The sequence below is a fragment of the Acipenser ruthenus genome, chromosome 2 (assembly GCF_902713425.1).
Source record: "Acipenser ruthenus chromosome 2, fAciRut3.2 maternal haplotype, whole genome shotgun sequence".
NCBI lineage: Eukaryota > Metazoa > Chordata > Actinopteri > Acipenseriformes > Acipenseridae > Acipenser > Acipenser ruthenus.
This window is the reverse complement of record NC_081190.1, coordinates 31,102,917-31,125,315: the sequence shown is the minus strand read 5'-3', so window position 1 is coordinate 31,125,315 and position 22,399 is coordinate 31,102,917. Positions and strand designations below refer to the sequence as shown.

At 38.9% G+C, this 22,399-nt stretch overlaps 2 protein-coding genes across 13 annotated transcripts in view; both read left to right on the top strand.

Moving 5' to 3' along the window:
* The window catches only part of LOC117408565 (FSD1-like protein), a 33,007-nt gene extending 26,840 nt beyond the window's left edge, over positions 1–6,167 (top strand). For 4 of the 8 annotated variants that reach the window (XM_034013674.3, XM_058993929.1, XM_058993921.1 and 1 more), the window contains 4 exons: positions 366–463; positions 1,187–1,438; positions 2,351–2,439; positions 3,185–6,167. In XM_034013674.3, the coding sequence (XP_033869565.1) occupies positions 366–463; positions 1,187–1,438; positions 2,351–2,439; positions 3,185–3,307 (562 nt within the window). In that variant the 3' untranslated portion in view covers positions 3,308–6,167. Of the gene's footprint in view, positions 1–362; positions 464–1,186; positions 1,439–2,350; positions 2,440–3,184 lie in introns of all 8 variants that reach the window. The other 4 variants (XM_034013673.3, XM_034013672.3, XM_058993916.1 and 1 more) reach the window with 1 other exon arrangement.
* Positions 6,168–9,157: 2,990 nt separating this feature from the next.
* On the top strand, positions 9,158–18,370 carry LOC117408566 (ribitol-5-phosphate transferase FKTN-like). Of its 5 annotated transcripts, none has more exons than XM_058993896.1 (11): positions 9,167–9,287; positions 11,709–11,792; positions 12,242–12,434; positions 12,601–12,648; positions 12,957–13,157; positions 13,385–13,662; positions 14,781–14,913; positions 15,718–15,847; positions 16,111–16,244; positions 16,950–17,074; positions 17,311–18,370. In XM_058993896.1, exons 3-11 carry the CDS (start codon positions 12,333–12,335, stop codon positions 17,522–17,524), a joined length of 1,365 nt encoding a protein of 454 aa, XP_058849879.1. In that variant the 5' UTR covers positions 9,167–9,287; positions 11,709–11,792; positions 12,242–12,332; the 3' UTR covers positions 17,525–18,370. The 5 variants fall into 5 exon arrangements, with proteins under 5 accessions (XP_034760789.1, XP_058849883.1, XP_058849879.1 ...); XM_034904903.2 differs by having other exon boundaries at positions 9,167–9,302; XM_034904898.2 differs by lacking the exon at positions 11,709–11,792 and having other exon boundaries at positions 9,158–9,287.
* Positions 18,371–22,399: the final 4,029 nt, after the last annotated feature.

Genomic DNA, 22,399 nt, shown 5'->3' with positions numbered 1-22,399 from the left:
TGGCTCCTAAGCCATACAGATTTAGATCACAATAATCGCTATATTGTTTTACCTTTTGCATCCTGTTGCATTCTTTACAATAAAGAAGCCTGCTCACGTGTCTGTCTATGTACACCAGTACCAAACCTGGAAATGTATCAGACCCAAATCTAGTTACAACAATTAAGAGCATAAAACTCCAAGCCAATACCAATGTGAAATAGCCATTACACTACGTTACACTATGCATTGGATACTTTTGACTCAAGAGCAGGACAGCAGTTTAATATTAGCTGTTGCCCTGTTCTTACCATGTCATCCTTCAGTTTAATTAATATATTTATCCAGTAGTTTGTGTTGAACTTTTTTTCTGATGTTTCTAGAAGTGGAACTCCATCTCCCAAACGGACATCTGTCTCCTCAAGGCCACCATCAGTGAGAGGAAGCAGAGACCGTTTTACAGGGGAATCCTACACAGTACTGGGTAGGCTTTGTAAAACATTACTGACAATTACAAGGAAATCTGTTTCAACAGACCTGTGATGTGCCAGGGACACATAAAGCCACACTCACATGTATTGGATCTGTGACCATGACTAAACTGCAATGGTGAAGAAAATGTATTCACCACATGTCACTAAAATTTTGTAGTTAAGAGATACCACATGATGTGCTTCACAACATTTCAGTCCATATGTTGTTCAATTGCAACATCCATTATCATAAGGATGTTGTTAACAGCAGATCAGAGCATATCTACTGCAAAGGCCTGGTGGAAGTTTTGATTCCTGGCTGTAAGCTTTTAAAGCTAGAACAGCATTGCTCTTGTTGGCATAATAAATTGCTTATTTGCTGTTCCAAGGTCAGTATGTATTGTCTGTTCTGGACACAAATAAACTGTTGGCGCTCTAAAAGAATTTGAGGTGCATAGCTTCTCCTGTGGGGCACAACAGAGGTTGTGACAATGTGGAGCATATCATGTGGCTAGTCTACCTACAGTACAATATTCCAGTTCTCTGAGACTACAGGTATTATCCTCCATTACTGATTTGTCACTTTAACCACCCTGTTTTTTGAGGTCATGTAAAACACATATCCTACAAGTGATACAGCTTATGAAAGCCAAGAAGTGAAAGAGCGATGAAGAATGCTTTTCCTTTGTCTATATTGAGCTAACTGAAGGCATATTGCCTTTGTGAGTTTTCAGGTGACACATGCATTGACAATGGGCAGCATTACTGGGAAGTGAAGGCCCAAAAGGACTGCAAATCCTATAGCCTGGGTGTGGCCTTCAGAAACCTGGGGAAATTTGACCAGCTGGGCAAGACAAACACAAGCTGGTGCATCCACGTCAATAACTGGCTGCAGGCCACCTTCGCAGCCAAACACAACAACAAAGCCAAGACCCTGGATATGCCAGTCCCTGACAGGATAGGTGTCTACTGTGATTTTGATGGAGGTAATGCTCTTCCTTTTTGAGTAAATTCATACTTGGTTGGACAAGGACAAAATCTAGGGATTTTTTTAATAAAATCTGCATTTTTATTATTATTTATTTCTTAGCCCATTCTTCCAATTTAATTTATCTGTTGCAAGACATTATTCTGCATACTGTGACTTTGTCATGGTGACCTGTTTTATTCAATAAGATGAGCTATTAAGGTTATGTGTCTTGGGGAACCATTTTACAGTACACAGACATTTTATTACGAGTTTCAGTATTGTGTGCTGTGGTTACCAGCATTTTCATTGCCAGGTACAACAACTTAGTTGACAAATAGATGGACATAGATTACCTTACCATCCAAACCTAGCTTGGTTATATTACAGAGTCAATAATACAATCAAGGGGTTTCCGATGACATAATGTGAACTCATGAAAAGATATTGAAAACCCTGAGATCGGATTACAGACACATTATGCATTTTGCCAGCCAGATGATATGATTTAAAGTATATTTGGTTGCAGTTTGTTTATTTATTTATTTATTTATTTATTTTTACCTTATACATTAACAAGCTTACTCCAAAGTTACTTTGAATTGTTAAACAGCACAACAATATTTCTCAATACCGTTCCTAATTACCTTGTGCCATGAAAACTATTGAAACAAAAATTGCTTAAAACCAGGAGCATTAGTCTGTTTTTTGAGGATTATCGTCTGGCTTCAAAAATTCACATTGTGCAATTTTACCGTATTTAGGATCTCACACAGGTAATATTAAATATATTGTAGTGCTGGATAAACTTTCAGCTGCCTTAAAGAACAGTGTAAATGTTTTTTTTTTTTTCTGACTAGGGACTGAGGGGTTGTTTTCTTGTGTTTTGTATAATAATATAACTGTCATTTTGTTTCATTTTTTTCTTTAGGTCAGCTCTTATTTTACAATGCAGACACCAAACAGTTGCTGCACACATTCAAAACAAAGTTCACCCAGCCAATTCTTCCAGCTTTCATGGCAAGTATCTGTTTACCCTTTGGTTTCTAAACACTGGGGCACCCCTTTGTATCTAAAACCAGAAACAAATACTGGAAGCAGATCTCGTTCATTGCTCATTGTTTCTTTAGAAGCCTCAATGAAACACCAGCACACATTTTGTGGTGATGATTTTAGCGGTTTCAGATGTATTCTAATATAACTGAGTCTCACGTGATCTTGTAAAAGGCACGGCTTTTGGAGTTCATGCTGAACATTCGTTCAAGGGGCAGACTGAGATCAGAATAGCATAATATAAAAGGAGCTCCTCTTTCTCTTGTTGTACCACACCTGCAACACTGAGCTGTATGCCTGTCTGGGTGACTCAGTGGAAATTAACCTGCTTTTGATGCTGGGACCTGGTTTGAAAGGGACCAGGGGATAGGTCCATCGTTTTCTGGTGGCCTATTAACCCAATATGCAGTGGAGTTGCTTGAGGACTGATTGTCAAACTAGAGGTAAAAGTACAATAACCTGTTCCTGGTCTTTTTCTCACTTGGTTATCAAGCGTTTACTGTTTATCGGACATCTTTTAATGAGTGGGAGGGGGGCACCTAACTGCAAGTGACAATAACTGGCATGTATAGGTAAAATTATGTGTTTTTGACTTCTTGAATTGCATGCACTTCTGTAACTAGTGTCATACTGAATGATGGCTTGACCTGTGGATGTCATTGCAGGTCCCCTTTTACATTCACAGTAGTAATTCGGTGTGCTTTCCTTGCAGGTCTGGTGTGGAGGGCTGACATTGTTTACAGGACTCCAGGTCCCCAGTGCAGTGAAATGCTTCCAGAAAACAGAGAACGGCTTGAGTGGCTCAGCCAACAGTCTCAACAGTGTTGTACATTAGCTACCAGCAAGAGGATTCTTCCTTTCTTTATGCACGGTGCGGTTTCTATCGGCAGGAAAGCAAACCTGAAACCTGGATTGACACAAGGAGCGGTCAGACTGCTGCTGTAAAGGCCTGGTTGCCTTAGCTGTTTAAATACTGAATTCCCTTGAGTAATAAGAGTTTGTTTACTTCCCCTTGGAATTTTATTGAGATGCTAGAGACTTAGTCAGGGAATAATAGCTGGATGAAAGATTTGTGTGATTTTTTTTTTTTTACATTTTTTGTCTTGTACTTCCTTTTCGGTTTCAGATCAATTCTCACCCGAATGAATTGCTTCAAACGACTTTACATAAGTTCTGTTGCTCCAATATTGATTTTTAACTTATTTTAAATCTGCTGTTGAATGCTTTAGTGCCTTCTGTTTGTCACGTGATACTCAAACGTTTTCGCTTTGTTGGCTCTACCTACACTATATTCTACATTGAACAATATAGTTTAAAGGTCAAAGCATTGCATGCATTTCCTGGAATGAGGAATATCAGGCAGTGTCTGGGCCGTTATCAATCCTCAGCTTTAAGGGAATTCAATAAAAATCAATATTGAAGCTACAGAACTCATAAGTAAAGATTAGAAAGCACATTCAAAGGAATTTAAGATTTCATTCCTTGCATATTAATGATATCGTGCATTTATGGAATTTATAGTTTAATGCAGTTAGGTGATGGTGGCCAGTCAATGTTGGCAGCAGTCAAAAATTGAACAATTCTAGTGATATTTTTTTATAAGTGAGTGTGTCTGTGTGTGTGTGTGTGTGCGCTCGTGAGTGTGGCTTGGCTTCTTGCCTGGACACATGCTTAAAACTACTTCAGTACATTTTATGCACTCCTTTATCCTGATGCTTTTGAAATACCTCTGCCTCATTTTTGCTGGTAGGAAGACTGAAAGGAATGACGGTTCAGCTTATACTGATGCTCCTCTGTGGCTTACCTTGGCACGCCATACCTCAAGTTCTGATGGTCCTTTTACCAGGTCCCCTCGAGTTACTCGCCCTCCACTTAAACATAATCTGCAGTGTAAACTTGCTGCTTTATCATTTTACAAAATCATCCCCCTGTGCTAACGGTTTGTTAGACTAGCATACAGTACTTTACAAAATTTCTGACAGTGGTATTCCCACACACAGATATGGTAAAGACAACACTACTAATTCAAGCTCCTTGTGCACAGTTGTGCTGAATACTAGTTGTTGGAGTTTTTGTTAATGCTGGCTCATCACAATGTGGTGGTAGTCTCTTCAGCTGACTTGCATCTCATTCAAGGGGGGTCTTAAACTCAGTCGTATCACGTCTTTCCCCTGACAAAGCTTTGCATACAGCTTCTATATAAACCATTTCTCTTCAAGATATGTTGTTAGTCACGGGATAGACCTTGGAAGAAGCATACCCATCAGCCTATAAATTCAGGGATGATTCTAAGACATGCTTTAGAACTCTTGTCCGTTTGTGTTCTGAGCTGATGGTGATGTGATCACACAGACCCCAGTGGCAAATGGCATTTAGTCCTTATTGGGTAATGGAGAAATGTGACGTGGCACTCTGATGTCAGCTGCTCTTTGCTGACTTAGGAACAAGGCCAAGCAGGGAAGAGCTGCTGTATTAAGTCAGACCTGGCCGTATCTGCCCCCTGGTGTTTATTCAGAAGAACTACTTGGAAGAGAAGACCAAAACATTATTGGGGGACAGGACAAAACATATCTTTTCAAGATAGTAAATCAGAAGATGAATTGAGATATTGCCTATATCTTAATCCATGTAGGTTTACAAAGTCAAACTACAAAGATTGGACAGAACAATGATTTACATAAAGAATGTACAGAGGAATTGACCAGGACTGTAAGAGAAAATAAACAAAACAAAAACCTTCATGTGTTTAATCGCCAGTTGTTTAATATACATGTATTGATCTTGTATTCAGTAGTGATTTGCATTTATTCATAGCTTGCCTTTCTTTTAAGCTATTTTCCCTTTGAATCGGCTACGTCAATAACACCCAATTCAACTGTTCAGCGGTTGCATAGTAAGATAGACACCCGGAGCTTGATTTGCAAGCTGTGTAGAGCCAACCAAAGTATATATCAATATCTTAATTGACACAGGCTCTGAACAGGTTTTGTTTTATTTATTTCTAATGTGTGTTTTAATTTGAGTAGTTCAAAATGAATACTGTATTTAAATCCTGGTTTAAGTAATAAACTGGGCAGTTTGAACTCTGTATGCATTTTATTTACAGGGGTGTGTTGAATTGAAGTAGGAATGAAAGGGTTAAAGGTGTAATAACCAAAGTAAAAAATAATAATAATAATAATAATTTCTTACCTCAAACAGCATTCTCACAAGCCCTTTTTTTGACAGTTCTTTATTTTCAGATACTTTTATTTTTAATGTGTTTTCAGGTGAAACATTAATTAGACAGCAATGCTATGTGTGGAAGTACTTGCATTCCTTTCCCCATTCACTTCCTGTGTTACAGGTAATAGCACCCCACCTGACCCCATAAGTGTCCTTTGGGCAGCATGGAATGAAAATGTAGGCCTTAGATGGGGTCGCATTACTGGTACGGGACATGATGAGAATGGTTGGACATCTTTTGCTTTAAAATGTGTCTCATTATCCTGAACTATCCAAACTGTAATTACTGTGATTATTTGTTTGATCCCACCCCCCCTTTGATTTAAAATGTATATTTCTAACACAGGGTGCTGCTGTACAAGAGCTTTTATGTCAAGTGAAGAAGAATAGCAATCGAGTGAGTCGAAATGTTTTAAAGGATAAACCCTGTACAAAGATCTTTTAAATAAAAAATAAAGCTCATAATTTGAGATCTGAATACTTCTTGTAAAGGTACAGTAAATATGCTGTGCATACACACTACACACTTACAAACATGTACATGAAGTTTGTACAGACTGCAGCAATATGTTTTGACCACAAGGGGGAAGACTTGCACCTTCTGTTTCAGATGTATCTTTAAGGCAGTCAATAAAAATGGAGAGAATGAAAACCTTGTTATATATGTCTAATATTCCAAATAGAATATGCATTTATGAAATGCTGAACCATATTTTTAGTTGACAAAAAAATCAATAAAATGTGTTACAGGGAAGTTAATGTGAAATTTAGGAATTACTGTAAATGTATCTGAATCGTCTTGTCATGCTCCATACACTTTGGTTTTGTTCCATGCCTCGCTTGTGAGATGTATCAGATTTACACACAGAGTCCCAACTGTGCGACCCATTCCTGACACATATACTGAACTTGTCAGCTATTAACACAGGTACAAAGAATGAAAGTACATTAGTTTGGTAATATGCTTATGTCCTGTGACCTGATTTACACATTGGCTATTAATCCTGGCTGTAGGTGGTTGGAATTAATGTCTTGTCATTCGGTATGTTGTGCATACCGCAGAAAATGGCACTAACTAGGGGAAACCAGCCGTCAATCATAAACTCTGAGGTAAAAATAAAAGAAACCATGTCAGGTAGACAAACGACACTGGTAGCCAACAGATGTGTGTTCTTGACATACAGGGAGATGTGATCAACCTATACCCCACCTGAATAAGACAGCTTGATTGTATTGGGCATTTTACAGTAGCAAGGCACCCGCTGGATTGTATCACCTATGTGTTGTGGTAATCCAGATTTATCCACGGTTGGGTGATGTATGCAAAAATCAAGCTGTCTTAAAGGATTATAAATCAAATGGACCCCTCAGTTTCTTATAGGTTTACCGATGTGGAGTTCTGATTGGAGAGAGGCTTTCTCTATCCAGCAAAGAAATGATAAGGGACTTTCCAACATGGAGGAGAGTGACGGTCTATAGTGTAGAAGAGGCGTTTCAGAGTGAATTTGAAAGTATTAGAAATGAAATGCACACAATGATAAAATAAGCATTGAGAATGGCACTGGATCTACTGTAATACATTAAAACAATCTTTAATACCTTACGAAGTAAACCTTAAAGTCTTCAATTATATTCTGTATTCTGTAGTTGACCCACATCAGTATTCTTGGTAGTGTGTTACTGCTTTTCAGTAGATTGAAAAACAAGATGCATACCCAGTATAGCACACATCAGAGGTACGGATACATAAAGCAATAAACTGTGTAAGTATAAACGTAGATCTTCAACTGCAGGTTTAAATATGCAGAGATAGCAAATTACATTACACACAGGAGAAATGCATGCCTTGATGATATTGACACAATGACAAGAACACATGAAGTGGAATTTCACAGCTTTTTTTATGATAGGTCTTGACTGGAATATAAATGGGTGGTTTCCCATGCATGAAATCACTCTGCTGTAAAAGCTATGAGCAGCAGGGAGCGTAATCTACCCACTACAGAACCTCAGCTTTCCACAAAAACATTTATTTTGGTATTATTATTATTTTGAATAATGTTTTCAGTTGAATTTGGTTTGTACATTCACTGCATCTGCAATGAAAATTGAATTCTGACAATATGGTATATGACTTAAACTTACGGATGTATAGAGAGAATGTCTGACCAGTCCCTAAAGTGCCAAAGTTGGGTTGCTGGTAATGTAATCAAATGGAAAGCCAATTAAAGATAATGCATTTAAAGTGGAAAGAATTCTCAGGTAAATCCTCAATTGTCCAGCTAGCTCAGACCACTCACAGGCAGGGTGCATTACCAAATTAAACAAGTGGTGGATTGTGTTATCTCTCGGCATTGGCAACATTGCACTCATAAATGTTGTGCTGAACATCTTTTTGTTTGATTCATTTTATGTTGTACTTTCATTTCAAGCACCATACTGCTGCAAAATTAAATCTATCTCACTTCAGAGTCAGTAGTGCATATCCATTACCTGCCACTGTGCAGAGATCCCATAAACCTTCTGCGTCACTAGGTCACTAAATGGGCAACAGTAATAACAAGCTTATTTACACTAGCTTTGCAGGGCACCTTTAACATCATAAATGAAGGCACATACAAAATGAATTCCATTTTAAAGTGTAGTTGTTATCTTGCCAAGATCTACTAATACAAACAAAACCAACAGGGTGTTGCTGCTGCATCCTTTTCAGCAGCACTCAGAGTCTCAGCACCTTATCAACAAACCTTTAGTTTTAGGATATAGCCACGTGGTCTACTTGAGTTTGTCATGTGACGCTGGGTTGGAGGGTGCATTCACGACACTTTTATGCCGGCTAGATTGCAGACGGGAGTCTTCGCGTAACGGCAATGTCTGTGCAGACGGAGCGTGGACAGCTTTGGTAGATGAACAACAGTTCTGAGCAGAACCAAAATGGAGGTGGTGTTGAGAGAAATTCTAATCGCAGAAGAAGTGGATGCAATCGAAGTTCCTTTTGTGCTCCACCAGCTTCATAATGTACAGCATGATCAGAAAAATGTATAGTAGAAACAGTCCCTGCTATAAAGAGATAATATAAACGTATGTTTTGTGATGTGAGACAAATTAATGAGTATTATAACGGACAGGATTCCCCCCCCCCCCCCCCCCCAACCGTTTAGCTTTTTTTTTTTTTTTTACATGTTTAAACCTTTAGAATAAATATCTGAATATTTGAAAAGTATAATAACTGTGTGGAAAAAGAGTCAAATCATTTTAATTTGTATTACAAATCATTCATAAGATAATTAATGACATGACTGGAAGGCGATTCACACCCCCTGACTAGGTGGCAGTAGCACATGGAGTGAGGATTGTATCTGGTTGCCTACACACTTCTTTGTCAGCCACCGCTCGCGCAGTAACTCTTGAGAAGCTGCGCGACTGTGCAGACTTTTAAGCCGTGGATGCGTGACCTGGTGACGTCTTTTCCGGCTGAGTTCACGCAGACGATGAATTTGGACAGGTTTTCCGCAGAACCTGCGCAGACTTACCCTGAGTGTTTCAATGGACGCTATGCGATTTCTATTTTGTTATCATGAAACTGCACAGTAAGCGTTGGGACAGTAAGAATATGCATCTCTATTTATTCGTTTCATTTTCCCCCCACAACTGACATGTATCAATCACATTTCATGCAAAAGTTGACGTGTTGTGGAGGGTTTTCATTTCTTTAACGCATTCTATTGTACTGAATTGTTTTCTGTTGTCTCTAGTGTGCCGTTCCAGACATTATCGTCTCTCAATCGTATTGTAGTAAGGACAGTCAGGAGACATTCAGTCTTAAAAATCCCATAATACGTTTTAGTGTGCCGCTTATGTAAAACACATTTACCTACCTATGTTTATCGTGTTTTTCCAGTTCCATACCTCTCTCGGTGCTTTGTCGTGGTTGACTGATTTACTGTAACTGTGTTTTACTGTATGGTACACTGCACTGCAGTCAAGTTTTATAAGGGAACTAAGCTAAAGAACCAGAAAGAGTGCATCATTATTCATTGGGTATTTTTTTCTGTGACTAGAAATGGAGGTAAATCACATTTTAGTGAAACTGCATTAATCATACAAGCACACCGGTGGAGTATTAGAAATAAGTACCGCTATCCCTAGTATATTGCATCATAGTGCAGCAAAGGAAAACACAGCGTTGCATAAATTGAGATGTAGAGAGTACTGAAATCCACGGTGATGGACACTTGAAAGATATGTTAGTTAGTACCTAAGTCTGTGCAATACAGCTGAATTACACATTGCTTGTTGTTTATTAAAACTAAACGTTTACTGCTCAAAATGCAATGTCAAACTGCTCACATGGGCCTGTTCTGTTTGTGGAGTGTGACCCCGTAGAAACAAATGAACGCCACTACTTCAAATGCATCCCTTTCCTAACGAGTTTAATAGGAAGCTACAGTGCCTTACATAAGTATTCACCCCTCTTGGACTTTTCCACATTTTGTAGTGTTACAACCTGGAATTAAAATGGATTTAATTGGGATTTTTACCATTTGATTTACACAACATACTGAACACTTTGAAGGTGCAAAATATTTTTTATTGTAACACAAAAGTTAATTAAACAAAAAAAAAGACATTTGTTGGTTGCATAAGTATTCACCCCCCTGAGTCAATACTTGGTAGAAGCACCTTTGACAGCAATTACAGCTGTGAGTCTTTTTGGGTAAGTCTCTACCAGCTTTGCACATCAGGATCCGGCAATTTTTCCCCATTCTTCTTGGCAAAATTGCTCAAGCTCTGTCAAGTTGGATGGGGACAGCAATTTTCAAGTTGGTGAACAGCAATTTTCAAGTCTTGCCACAGATTCTCAATCGGATTGAGGTCTGGGCTTTGACTGGGCCATTCTAAGACATTCAGTTTTGTTTTTAAACCACTCCAATGTAGCTTTGGCTGTGTGTTTAGGGTCATTGTCCTGCTGGAAGGTGAACCTCCGCCCCAGTCCCAGGTCTCTTGCACTGAAACAGGTTTTCCTCTAGAATTTCCATGTATTTGGCTCCATCCATCTTGCCCTCAATCCTGACCAGTTTCCCAGTCCCTGCCGATGAAAAGCATCCCCATAACATGATGCTGCCACCACCATGCTTCACCGTGGGGATGGTGTTCTCAGGGTGATGAGCAGTGTTGGCTTTGCGCCACACATAACATTTTGCGCTAAGGCCAAAAAGTTCAATTTTGGTCTCATCAGACCAGAGAACCTTTTTCCACATGTTTGTTGTGTCTCCCACATGCCTTTTGGCAAAATCCAAACGGGATTTGATGTGGGTTTTTTTCAGCAATGGCTTTCTTCTCGCCACTCTTCCATAAAGCCCAGCTTTGTGGAGTGTCCGGGTTATAGTTGTCCCATGGACGGTTTCTCCCATCTCAGCTGTGGATCTCTCCAGCTCCTTCAGAGTTACCATTGGCCTCTTGGTTGCTTCTCTGACTAATGCCCTCCTTACCTGGTCACTGAGTTTTGGTGGACGGCCTTCTCTAGGCAGAGTCGTGGTTGTGCCATATTCTTTCCATTTTTTAATAATGGATTTAACGGTGCTCCAGGGGATGTTCAAAGTTTGGGATATTTTTTTATAACCCAACCCTGATTGGTGCTTCTCTAGAACTTTATCCCAGACTTGTTTTGATAGCTCCTTGGTCTTCATGATGCTGTTTGTTTAGATATGCTCTAACAAACTCCGGGGCCTTCCAGAAACAGGTGTATTTAATCTGAGATCATGTGACACTTTAATTGCACACAGGTGGACTCCATTCAACTAATTATGTGACTTCAAGGCAATTGGTTGCACCAGAGCTTATTTAGGGGTGTCACAGCAAAGGGGGTGAATACTTATGCAATCAAGACTTTTCAGTTTTTTATTTGTAAATAATTTGAAAAATATGTAGATTTGTTTCCCCGCTTCATTATGGACTATTTTGTGTAGATCAGTGACAGAAAATCCTAATTAAATCCATTTTAATTCCAGGTTGTAACACTACAAAATGTGGAAAAGTCTAAGGGGGGTGAATACTTATGCAAGGCACTGTAATCCATATTAACGCTGGAGAAGGTGATTTACACACTACTTTGTTTTTTTGTTGTTGTTGTTTTTAAATAATGCATAGCCTACATTACAGTTGATATGTACAATTCATTATGATATTTCAATCTTCATGATTTACAGTATTTCATTTTTGTAAGTTCAACAATGAATCATGTGAGTTTTGTAAAGGTTTTTATTATAAAGATTAATGAAATTACTCTTGTTTTTTATAAAACATTTTCAGTGTGTTTCTAAAGAAGCCAAATTAATTCATTGTTATTAATATCCGGATGAAAATATTACTCCCATTGCAAATGCATTTGAGCCATTCTGGGTTTTACTGTGGGTTTAATGAAACACCACTGTGCTCTTTACACAATGGTTAATAAAACACAAAAGCTGGAACTGTATGCTATGGGAGCTGTAATCCCAGCCCTATGAAAAATAAATACACCTTGTCACATTGTTTCCAACAGGATAAATGTCATCGAAAATATAAGTAAAGATGAACAAGAGCACCCCATACCATCTACTGTTTTTTCATAACAAAGAAACTGAGGAGGACTAATGCCTAGGATTAACAAGTCTGTGATTTTGGCCCTCCTGACTGTGACAAGTTCAGTATTCCTCTTATTCCAGCTGTATTATTATAAGCAGTATTTGTCAAAGGTATGCTGTTTTTATCTTTTTTTAATTAGTTTATAAATTGTGATGAATTGTGTGATGTCGAATGATGCCCTGAGTTTTTGTTGTTTTAACAGTAGTTTGTATTTACTGTAAATCAGTGGTTTTGTTAGCGAGACCCTTCAAATAACACATGATGTCTTATTTTTAGGATGGAGTGCGTAATTTTAATAGCCTGTCTGCAAATGATGCACAGTGGGTAAGTATCACACACATGTTGTTTTTTGGAGTTGATGTTACCTCTGGTAGAAATGAATTAGGGATTATCTTGAATGTAGTGGGGAATTTTAAACCGTCATATTAAAATAACATTTTGGGTATATTCATATAATACACTGAACCGTGTCACATGAACAACTGTGCTGTAAGGAGAGAATGCATGTACACATTTATAACTGTATCTACATCATTAATAACGAGTTAAGGGAGTGAAGTCACTAATTATAATGAAATGTACCCTCGACCACATGTTTGAAACCATCAGTTTGATTTCGGTCCTCCCTTTAGCAGGTGGTTAAAAAGTTCCTCGACTTGGTGGGCAGACACAACTTGCCAGTGTACCTCATCGACCCCGTGACCCTGGGCTTGCTAACTCCAGATACACAGCATCTGAGGGAGAGTGACACTAAAAGGCCAAATTGCAAGTATTTCTGTGCCCGGAGAGAGTTTACTACATTTGCACTGTTAGCCAAACTGTGGAAATATGATGTAAGTAATACACATTTCTTGTCTTGTGTGTATGTATAATATGGCTGTAAAAGGGGAGAGCATGCTGGGTTCAGTAGTTCTAGTTTTACCTGTAGAACTTATTTTCTATGCTATTAGAGGGCAATTCTGTAAAACATGTCATTCATAATACACATTTTGATCTTAGTGAAACAGAAGTTATAATCCCCAACACAACTAAAGTGGATCCCTCTTGTTTTGGTGACCAGGCAGCCCTGGCCAAGTCAGCTGCGGAGAAGGGGTTTGAGTTTCTAGAGCTGCGTGGGAAGGACCCTCGCCTGGCCAGCATGGATGACTTGTCTGGGACCGAGATCCCACTGCACTTTATCTTCAGGCTGCAGTCTCACGCCATCCACCTGGTGGTATTCTATGAGAGGAGCGGCAACTACCTCTGGCATGGACCCCTGCGGCTCAAGCCGAACATGGACAGGAAGTTTGTGCCCTTCCGAAAACTGGATTTTGGACACCAAGCCGGGGCGTATGACAGGTAAGCAGTTTATCAGCGTTGGTTTGGAATATACAGTGGTGTCCAACAATATTGACCCTCCCATCCCGGGTTTAAAAGGCATGTCGTATGCAGACAGGCTCAAAGAATTGAATCTATTCAGTCTTGAACAAAGAAGACTACGTGGTGATCTGATTCAAGCATTCAAAATTCTAAAAGGTATTGACAGTGTTGACCCAGGGGACTTTTTCAACCTGAAAAAAGAAACAAGGACCAGGGGTCACAAATGGAGATTACTTAAAGGGGCATTCAGAAAAGAAAATAGGAGGCACTTTTTTATATATAAGTATTTATATATAAAAAATATATACAGTATTTATAAGTTTATATATATATATATATATATATATATATATATATATATATATATATATATATATATATATATATATATATATATATATATAATATATATATATATAATTCTGAGCACTTATAGTATTCAATGACACTATTCTATTGAGTAAAACATCTGAATTTGAAATTGTGGTCAAATATAAATGTAAAAAAATACCCATTCCTCTCAGGTTTGCAGTTTTAATGTATTTTATTTATTTATTTTTATATACAATTGGTTAGATATAGTAAAGCTCTGTTTTTTAACTTTGAAGTCGTCCGTATCTCAGAAGCACAGTTGGTAAAGTTGGCACTGGACACCTTGGCAGTCTTTCCAGATTGTAAGAGCAGGCCAGTGTAAACAGACGCGTTGCCACTACTTGGGTAACAATACTCTGTGGGTTACTGTGTGCGTCACCATTTTATTATTATTATTATTATTATTTATTTCTTAGCAGACGCCCTTATCCAGGGCGACTTACAATTGTTACAAGGTATCACATTATACATTATTTTACATTATACAGATATCACATTATTTTTACATACAAATACCCTTTTATACAGTTGGGTTTTTACTGGAGCAATCTAGGTAAAGTACCTTGCTCAAGGGTACAACAGCAGTGTCCCCCACTGGGGATTGAACCCACGACCCTCCGGTCAAGAGTCCAGAGCCCTAACCACTACTCCACACTGCTGCCCTTATTACAACAAAAACACAAATAAATGTATACAGTATATAGCTATCTTTCCTAATGTTTCAGACCAGAGCTGCTGCTGACTTCCATTGATGGTCTGGAGATCCGCATTCCGAAGAACGTCTCGAGATTTCTGGGTGAAGTGGCCAATTCCAGGTTTCTGGAATGCAGATACAAGGAGGCACGGGCTTTCTATCAGGTCTGCCTACTGTTGCTTGATTTGGAATGCTGTATAATTATATAAAACCACAAAATACATTGATAAAGACACACTTGTAAATGCTTGTCTACGTTAACTTTTTTTGTATAACTGAAGAGCTTATGATTCAGTGTTTAAAGTTAAGGATGGTATGACCCTTGGTATTGGTTGTTGGTAAAAATCTAGTAACTGATGTTTAAAAAAAAAAAAAAAAAAAAAGTGACCACCAGGTGGCATATGTTTTATGCAAAAAGCACATTCCGAGAAACAGCCATTACAAGGGCATTAGAATGAAAAATACACATTTTTAAAGCAGGGAGAAGTGAAGCGAAATATCTCTTGAGCAACAGAAAATTGTCATACCTGGGTAAGATTGTGAATTCTTTATACAGTGAAATATTCAGCTTTGTGCAACAATGAAGACTTTAAACAGAACTTATCAAGCGCATAATTAGCTACCCATCTCAATACTTGTACAGTGTTGTTGTTGCACGGAATTCTTTTGAACTAAAAAAATTATGTTGCACAAATGGCAGTGCTACAGCTTTGTAGTAAAACAAAGTATATCCCCTTGTGGACATACAATTATGTGTTAAATACTTACTTTCTAATCACCCTGTATATAAAATAACTCTATACAAATGTAATTTAAAATAATGAGTTAATTTAGCCTAATGTTAACTGTAGGGGATATGGTAAATGTTTTGATTGAAGACCTAATGATTCTATTTTTTTAAGGGTGAATGTGTTTTATGGGAAATACATGCTTTTGGATAAATGTCTTTGCATAAATTCCCACTACAGCTGTACCCTGATGATACCTCCCAGGAGGCAATAGAGTTCAGGAAGAATGCCAAGACCTTGCTTCATCTGGCAGCCAGGATCCTGAACAGCCTGGGAATGAGGTTCTGGCTGAGCAGCGGGACCTGTCTGGGTAAGGGCCTGAGCTGGAACTAAAGAGTTAGAATCTCGTTGGTTGATTTGATCAGCCTTCACCCTGCCAGGATAAAGCCTCTACTGGATTTTGTTGTGCAGTTTACTGGATTGCATGTATTATTAGGGATAAACCCAGGATAACCATGGATAGGTGGTTCATGCAATTTACAGGGATTTCCACACTGTTCCCATGCATGTTATCTATCTGTCTGTCTATTTATCTGTCTATCCATCTATATCTATATTTCTGTTTTTTTGTAGGCTGGTTCAGGCAGTGCAGTGTCATTCCACACAGTAAAGATGTCGACCTAGGAATATGGATAAAGGACTACAGGTCGGACATTATCCCAGCATTCCAGAGGGCAGGCCTTCCGCTGAAGCACAAATTTGGAAAGGTATGCAATATAAAGGACTTGTGTAATGCAAAAAAATAATATTTACTGAATGTGAGGTGTCTTGTTTTTAAACTTATTGCAGCATTGTTAAAATAGAAGGAGGCAATTCCCTTAGTGTTTTAAGGGGTTCATTTTTAAAGTTGCATATGTTTTTCTAAACCAGCCGTGGCGGTTATTACAGTTTCTAAAAAACGTGGTCACTAGTTGTTGAGGATGAAAAGGTTTGTTATAAATCAAAAATATGAACCCTTTAAAGCTGCAGGGTCCCACAGTTGGTTGATTTTGCACTCAAATATAATTTGTTGGTGGCAGTTCATTCATCCATAGTTTTTCCTTTTGTGCAATCGGCTGTTTACAGTTTTTGCTATTGGGACAGAAGCTTCCTCCCCCCTTAACCAATTTGAGAGCCAAATAACAGCAGGAGGTTATACATGCCATTGGTTAGGTCTGTTATAGCTCTGGTAGCAAAGCATACTTTTATAAAAAACAATTGGCCTTTTATTTAAAATTGGGTTTTTATTATACTGGTAACATTTGATAACAAGAAGCATCAACAGGTCTGATATTTTCATATAATGTAGACAACTTTTTGACTATTAAAAAACACCTTTCAAAACATATTTATTTTGGATGATCTGGTCTTAAGCACCAGATGTGTTAACATTCGTGTTGAGGATTTACCAAGTGCTTCTCTGTATATTGTAGAAGGAAGACAGCCTGGAGCTCTCCTTCCAGGCTCAAGACGTGAAACTCGATATCTTCTTCTTCTATGAGGAGGAGGATCATGTGTGGAACGGAGGGACCCAGGCCAAGAGTGGAAAAAAATTCAAGTAGGTTCTAGTTCTGCCCCCCACCCTTTTTTTTATTTTACAAAGTGATTAGATACATTAAAGCTGCAGTTATATTCCAAAGATCCTGGGCGACTATGCAATTTATCTAAACTTCTGCAGATTTAAATACAGGCAAAAAAAAAAGCAAATGCAATTTTTGAGGAGTTTTAACATCAGCAGGCGTTTAACTGAACTGAACTGCATTTGATACTAACCAGCTGACCTGACCTGTGCAGGTACATGTTCCCAAAGTTTACCCTGTGCTGGACTGAGTTGGTGGAGCTCAAGGTCCAGGTTCCCTGTGAGACAATGGATTACATTGAAGCGAATTACGGTAAGAGCTGGAACGTTCCGGTGAAGACGTGGGACTGGAAGAGTTCTCCAGCCAACGTCCAGGAGAATGGGGTCTGGCCTGTGGGAGAATGGGATGACGTCATTCAAGTCTACTGAGTCGGGATGGACTAACAAAGAGCAGTTTAAACAGCATCACATGGAGTTTCCTCAAATGGAGCTTCAGGTTCAGTTCCTTGAGAAATCAAGAGAGGGGTTGCAGCCCAGCTGTATCCATTTTGTGCATAGGTTGTGTAATATGGCCATTGAATCATCAGTCCTTATTGCTGGTTAATACCTCTTTCTGAATAAAATAGTAGCTAAGGCTTCTCAGCAGCTTTGAGCCATCCTAGAATAGGCGTGGCCAATCTTTTTTTGCCATTTAAAATGACCCTGTACATAAGGAATATGTGTTTTTATCACTTGATGTTGGTATCTTGAATGCATAAACTCACTTTGGGATTGTTGATCACTATCTTCCACCCTTTAAGTACCCCCTCAATTTGAATAAGTACAAAAAATAGTAATAATAATAATTATTCCACTAGGGATGTAAATCAACTTTTAAACTCCTTTTCTGCATTTTCCATGACTAAGTACTCTGTTTTACAGAACTGTTATGTCTTATTTGGGCTTTTGCATTTTAAATATGGTGTATGCTATAGTCTTATAATATGATTAAAACAAAACATTTTTAATTGTGTTCATTTTTTCCTCAAACTGTATTTTATGAATCACGGAAGAACATTACGAACGTTATTTCCGACTCCTGGAGTTTAATGTTTGAGATCACTATCCTCCTAAATTGTTTACCACAACCCCCTTGCAAATGAGACCACGGTCTCAATTGGTTTACTTCCTGCATAAATAATAAACACATAAATAATGAATCAATGATGTGTATCTTATAAATATAATTTACTGATTTTATGTTCATTCAATAAAAAAAAATACTGTTAAAAAGTTTGTATTTCACTTGATGCCCATTTTTTACACCCCACAATTAATTGCTTGAGCAGCATCTTTAAAATCTGATCGGGGACTGCATTTGCTCAAAGCACATTTTGCAATTTGAGTAAATCCCTTTACTCACAGACTGAAGAAGCTGTCTCTCTTCTGTTTCACTCTTTGCTTGTTTAATATTTTCCATTTCGCAATTTGATCAAAATAATTTGCTCAAAGACCAGAATAACCTTTCGTTTTGTTGTTTGATAATTTGTAAATGCTCGAATCGAGACGTGGTAGTTTTTTTTGATGATTGACCGAATCCTGACTGAGTGTAACATATATATATATATATATTTCCCGGGGCTGGAGTGAAAGATTGCTACTTGGAGAGGTAGTTTGAGGAGTGGCCTCAGGGGATAGGATAGAAAAGTAAAGAGGTTCCCAACCGGCGGGAGCCTTTTTGCTCAGAGGAGGGAGCGGCCTCAAAGGCTGGCTTTTCAGCAACTTCGGGAACCAGAAAACACATAAGATAGATTGGCTTGGTGGAGGGTAGAATAGATTTGATTATTGTGATTAATAGTCCACGTGATTGGAATGTTTATCCTAAATGCTGTGATGCTGTATCATGATTGTATTTGGACAGAGCAAAGTAGAGTGGGCTGTGGATGCGCAGAGTCTGCAGGCTTTGGCTCACGAACCGCTGAAAATGCGGTTAAAAGAGGTCTAAAGTCAGGAAAATAAGATGGCGGCAGCTTTAGCAGAGAATGCTTTATGGTACTCATAGAACATAGTACCCCCGTATCTAACGGAGAACTCCACAATGTAGAATAAAGTATTGATCCAGTTCTTGAAAGTGTAACCCTGATATCTTTACCTTCAATTATTTATTTTCTGGTGTTAGGAGAGAGAGTGACACCTGATAGAAGGGGCTGTTGAAATCACAGGCAGCTCGTCAGTACAGGCAAGTGAGGCATGGCCTGCTGAGCGTCATCTATCTGACTATCTATGAAGACATTTTGCATATTCTTTATATAGTTATTATTGTTTTAAAATATATATTGAATACATATTGTAGGACAGTTAAGCATGTATACAAGTAAGTTAACATAGGTCCATGAGACGCGCCTGCAGTTTGATTTAAATGTCACAAATTCAGCGCATTGAACTTTCTCTCTCCCATTGTGAAAACACAGAGGCAGGAAGCTGGAAGATTGCAGTAGTGAGGCACAGAGCTCACAGAGCCACATGAGACTGCCTGGTTACCACGGCAACTTAATCATCCCAATGGTTTGTTTTGAAAGTGATGTTATGGGAATTGAAAACAAATTAGTGTCCTTACCCATTATGATTTTTTGTCAAAAACTTTTCACCTCTTACAAGGTGCAAACCATTGTAGAAGTGAGTAACCAAGAGCTGCATAAAAACACACCAGCAGAGACCTGTCATGGGCTTCAGGATCGCTGCTGTGGTACACTTCCTGATTGGCTCTTTTTGAGAAGAGGCAGCAACACGTTCGGAGGAGAAGGGCAAGACGAAGAAGACCCAGCATATTCAATCCCAGGGTCACTTTGTTTGGGATGCCGGAGGATGCAGTGCCACTCCGCAGGTCATCCTAGACCTAATAGCTGAATTGAGGGATGGGTTAGACCCCAGCGTCAATCTAGGGACCGCCATCCCTGCACATGTGAAAGTGCTGTGTTCTCTGCACTACTTAGCCTCTTCTTCCTTTCAGACCACAGTTGGAATGTCTGGAGGGATAGCGCAATCCGCCTTTTCCAGAGTGCTTGGCAAATTTCTGGATGTCATGCTGAAAAGGGCAGGCCAATACATATCGTTTCCTAAGGATACTCACATAACTAATGTTGGATGAGGCTTTTCCAAACAACTCCATTTCATGCTGAGTGATCTCAGCCGTAAGGACCCTTAGTGCTCCACAAATGTCATACAGCGACTACTGTTCTCTGTACTCCTAACTCTGTGCGGCCACTAAATAGACTGATGCGCTCATTGAGACCCTCATTGTCATAATTGCAGATTATTATTTGTGTGTGTTGAGTAATTTGCATTGCTCTTTAGCTTACATAGGGCACAGTGCAAAACAATTGCCTGGCCACAATGCAATTTGAATCTTGCATCTGCAATTATTTGCACTGCGCCTATACTTATATCACCCCCTATGGGCAGTAATCATTAAGCAGGGCTCACATATCCATCCATAACAAATTAAAAACCTTACAGATTCATCTCATCAAATCAGTACTGTCCACGGTGACCAATGACTATTGATAGCATTAAGGCAGGTGTTTCTATTCATTTGTTTCCGTGAAAAATAAAATGTATTGTAGCTTTAGCAACTTGTCTTTACAGTTTGTCCTCTTAAGCCAGTTTTCATTGGGGCTGTGAAATGTGCTAGTTCCCAGTAAACTGCGACATAAGAAAGTGTATATGACAAAGAAAAAATCTGTCATACTGACTAGTGGCTGAAAGCACCAGGAATGTCATCTTCTTACCATGCAGTGTTTAGGACCTCAGATTTCAAACTCTGGTATGCTGAGTTAGCCGCTGAGGTGGAACAGCAGGGGTGAAGAGTCCAGCTTTATCCAGGTGGGTTATCTGGGATTTGTCGCATACTCCATGAACCAGCTTCTCAGAAATACTGGATTCAATGGACAGGAGTTGCGGCGTATAGTGAAGGCTCTAAGCAAGGAGGCAGAGGGACCTCAAAACAGAGGTGATGGCGGAAGTTAACATCAATGGTAAGGAATGGATGGCTAAAGTAAGTGATGGATTAAGTTAACATCAATGGAAAGGAATGGATGGCTAAGGTAAGTGAACTTGGCTGGGTTGGGTGGGGGATGGAGGGGAATGGTGCTGGGACACCATCATCAACGTCGAGCATACCCGAGGTGTTGTGGACTAACATCGAAGTCGGGAGGTGCCCACCTCATGACACCTGCGAAGTGCCCCACTCAGCCCATTCCAGACGGTTTGGTTAATCCTTGGAGGCAGCATTGTCGCCGTTGTGTGCTGATGCGCCAGGGAGGCTGCAAATAGGCTGATCCCTGGAGCCACAATTACACTTGAGCCATCAACACCGGGCCAATAGGAAATCCTTGTTACCTGGCAGAGGAATAGTGCGGAAGGCTCATATATTACAACAAAGCTACATCTTGGTTGGTGCCCATCACTACTATCTCATTTTATCTTGGCAACAGCTGAGTCCAATATTAGCATGAAGTAAATAACAGCTACTCTCATGTTATAAAAATCAGAAATCCTGAGAACACTTTGGGGGGGGGGAGGGGTTGGTGCTCATGGTGGTTTCTGTTTTGGCATGCTTCAATGCCATTTTCGTTCTTTTAGACCTTAGTGCTGTATTTTATACTGTGGATCATGACATTTTAATTGATCTTCTTAAAAGCTGGGTTGGCCTGACAAACTGTTCTAAACTGGTTTAAGTCATATTTAACTAACAGATAATACTTTGTTTCTTAAGGGACATTACTTGTGGTGTCCCCCAGAGACTTGTGGTCCCATATTATTTCCTTTGTATATGTTATCACTGGGTGAGATCATTTGTAAACATAATGTACATTTCTACTATTTTGCTGACGACACACAAGTTTTCTGTTTCTGTAAAACCTGGCGAGTGTCTTACCAATATAAAAAGTTGGATGTCTCAAAATTTCTTGCAGTTAAACTCAGATAAGACAGAACTTGTTACAATTCCTTGCAAATTTCTTAAAAAATGATTTGACCGCTAATATTTTGTCCCCATATAAACGCTGGCCTTTTGTGCCTCCCAAATTAAAATTGAAAAGGAGAGGAGAAACAGCATTTTTTTTATAATGCCCCCAGATTGTGGAACTCATTGACCTTCACTATTAGAGATGCTACTTCAGTCAATATTTTTAAGTCAAGATTAAAGACTTACTTCACAGTTTAGCCCTTTTAACCTGGTTTTGATTTATAATTGTTTGTATCTATTTTATTTGCTTAATTTTGTAATGTTGTGTTTTATTCATCATTCTTATTAATTTCCAAGCA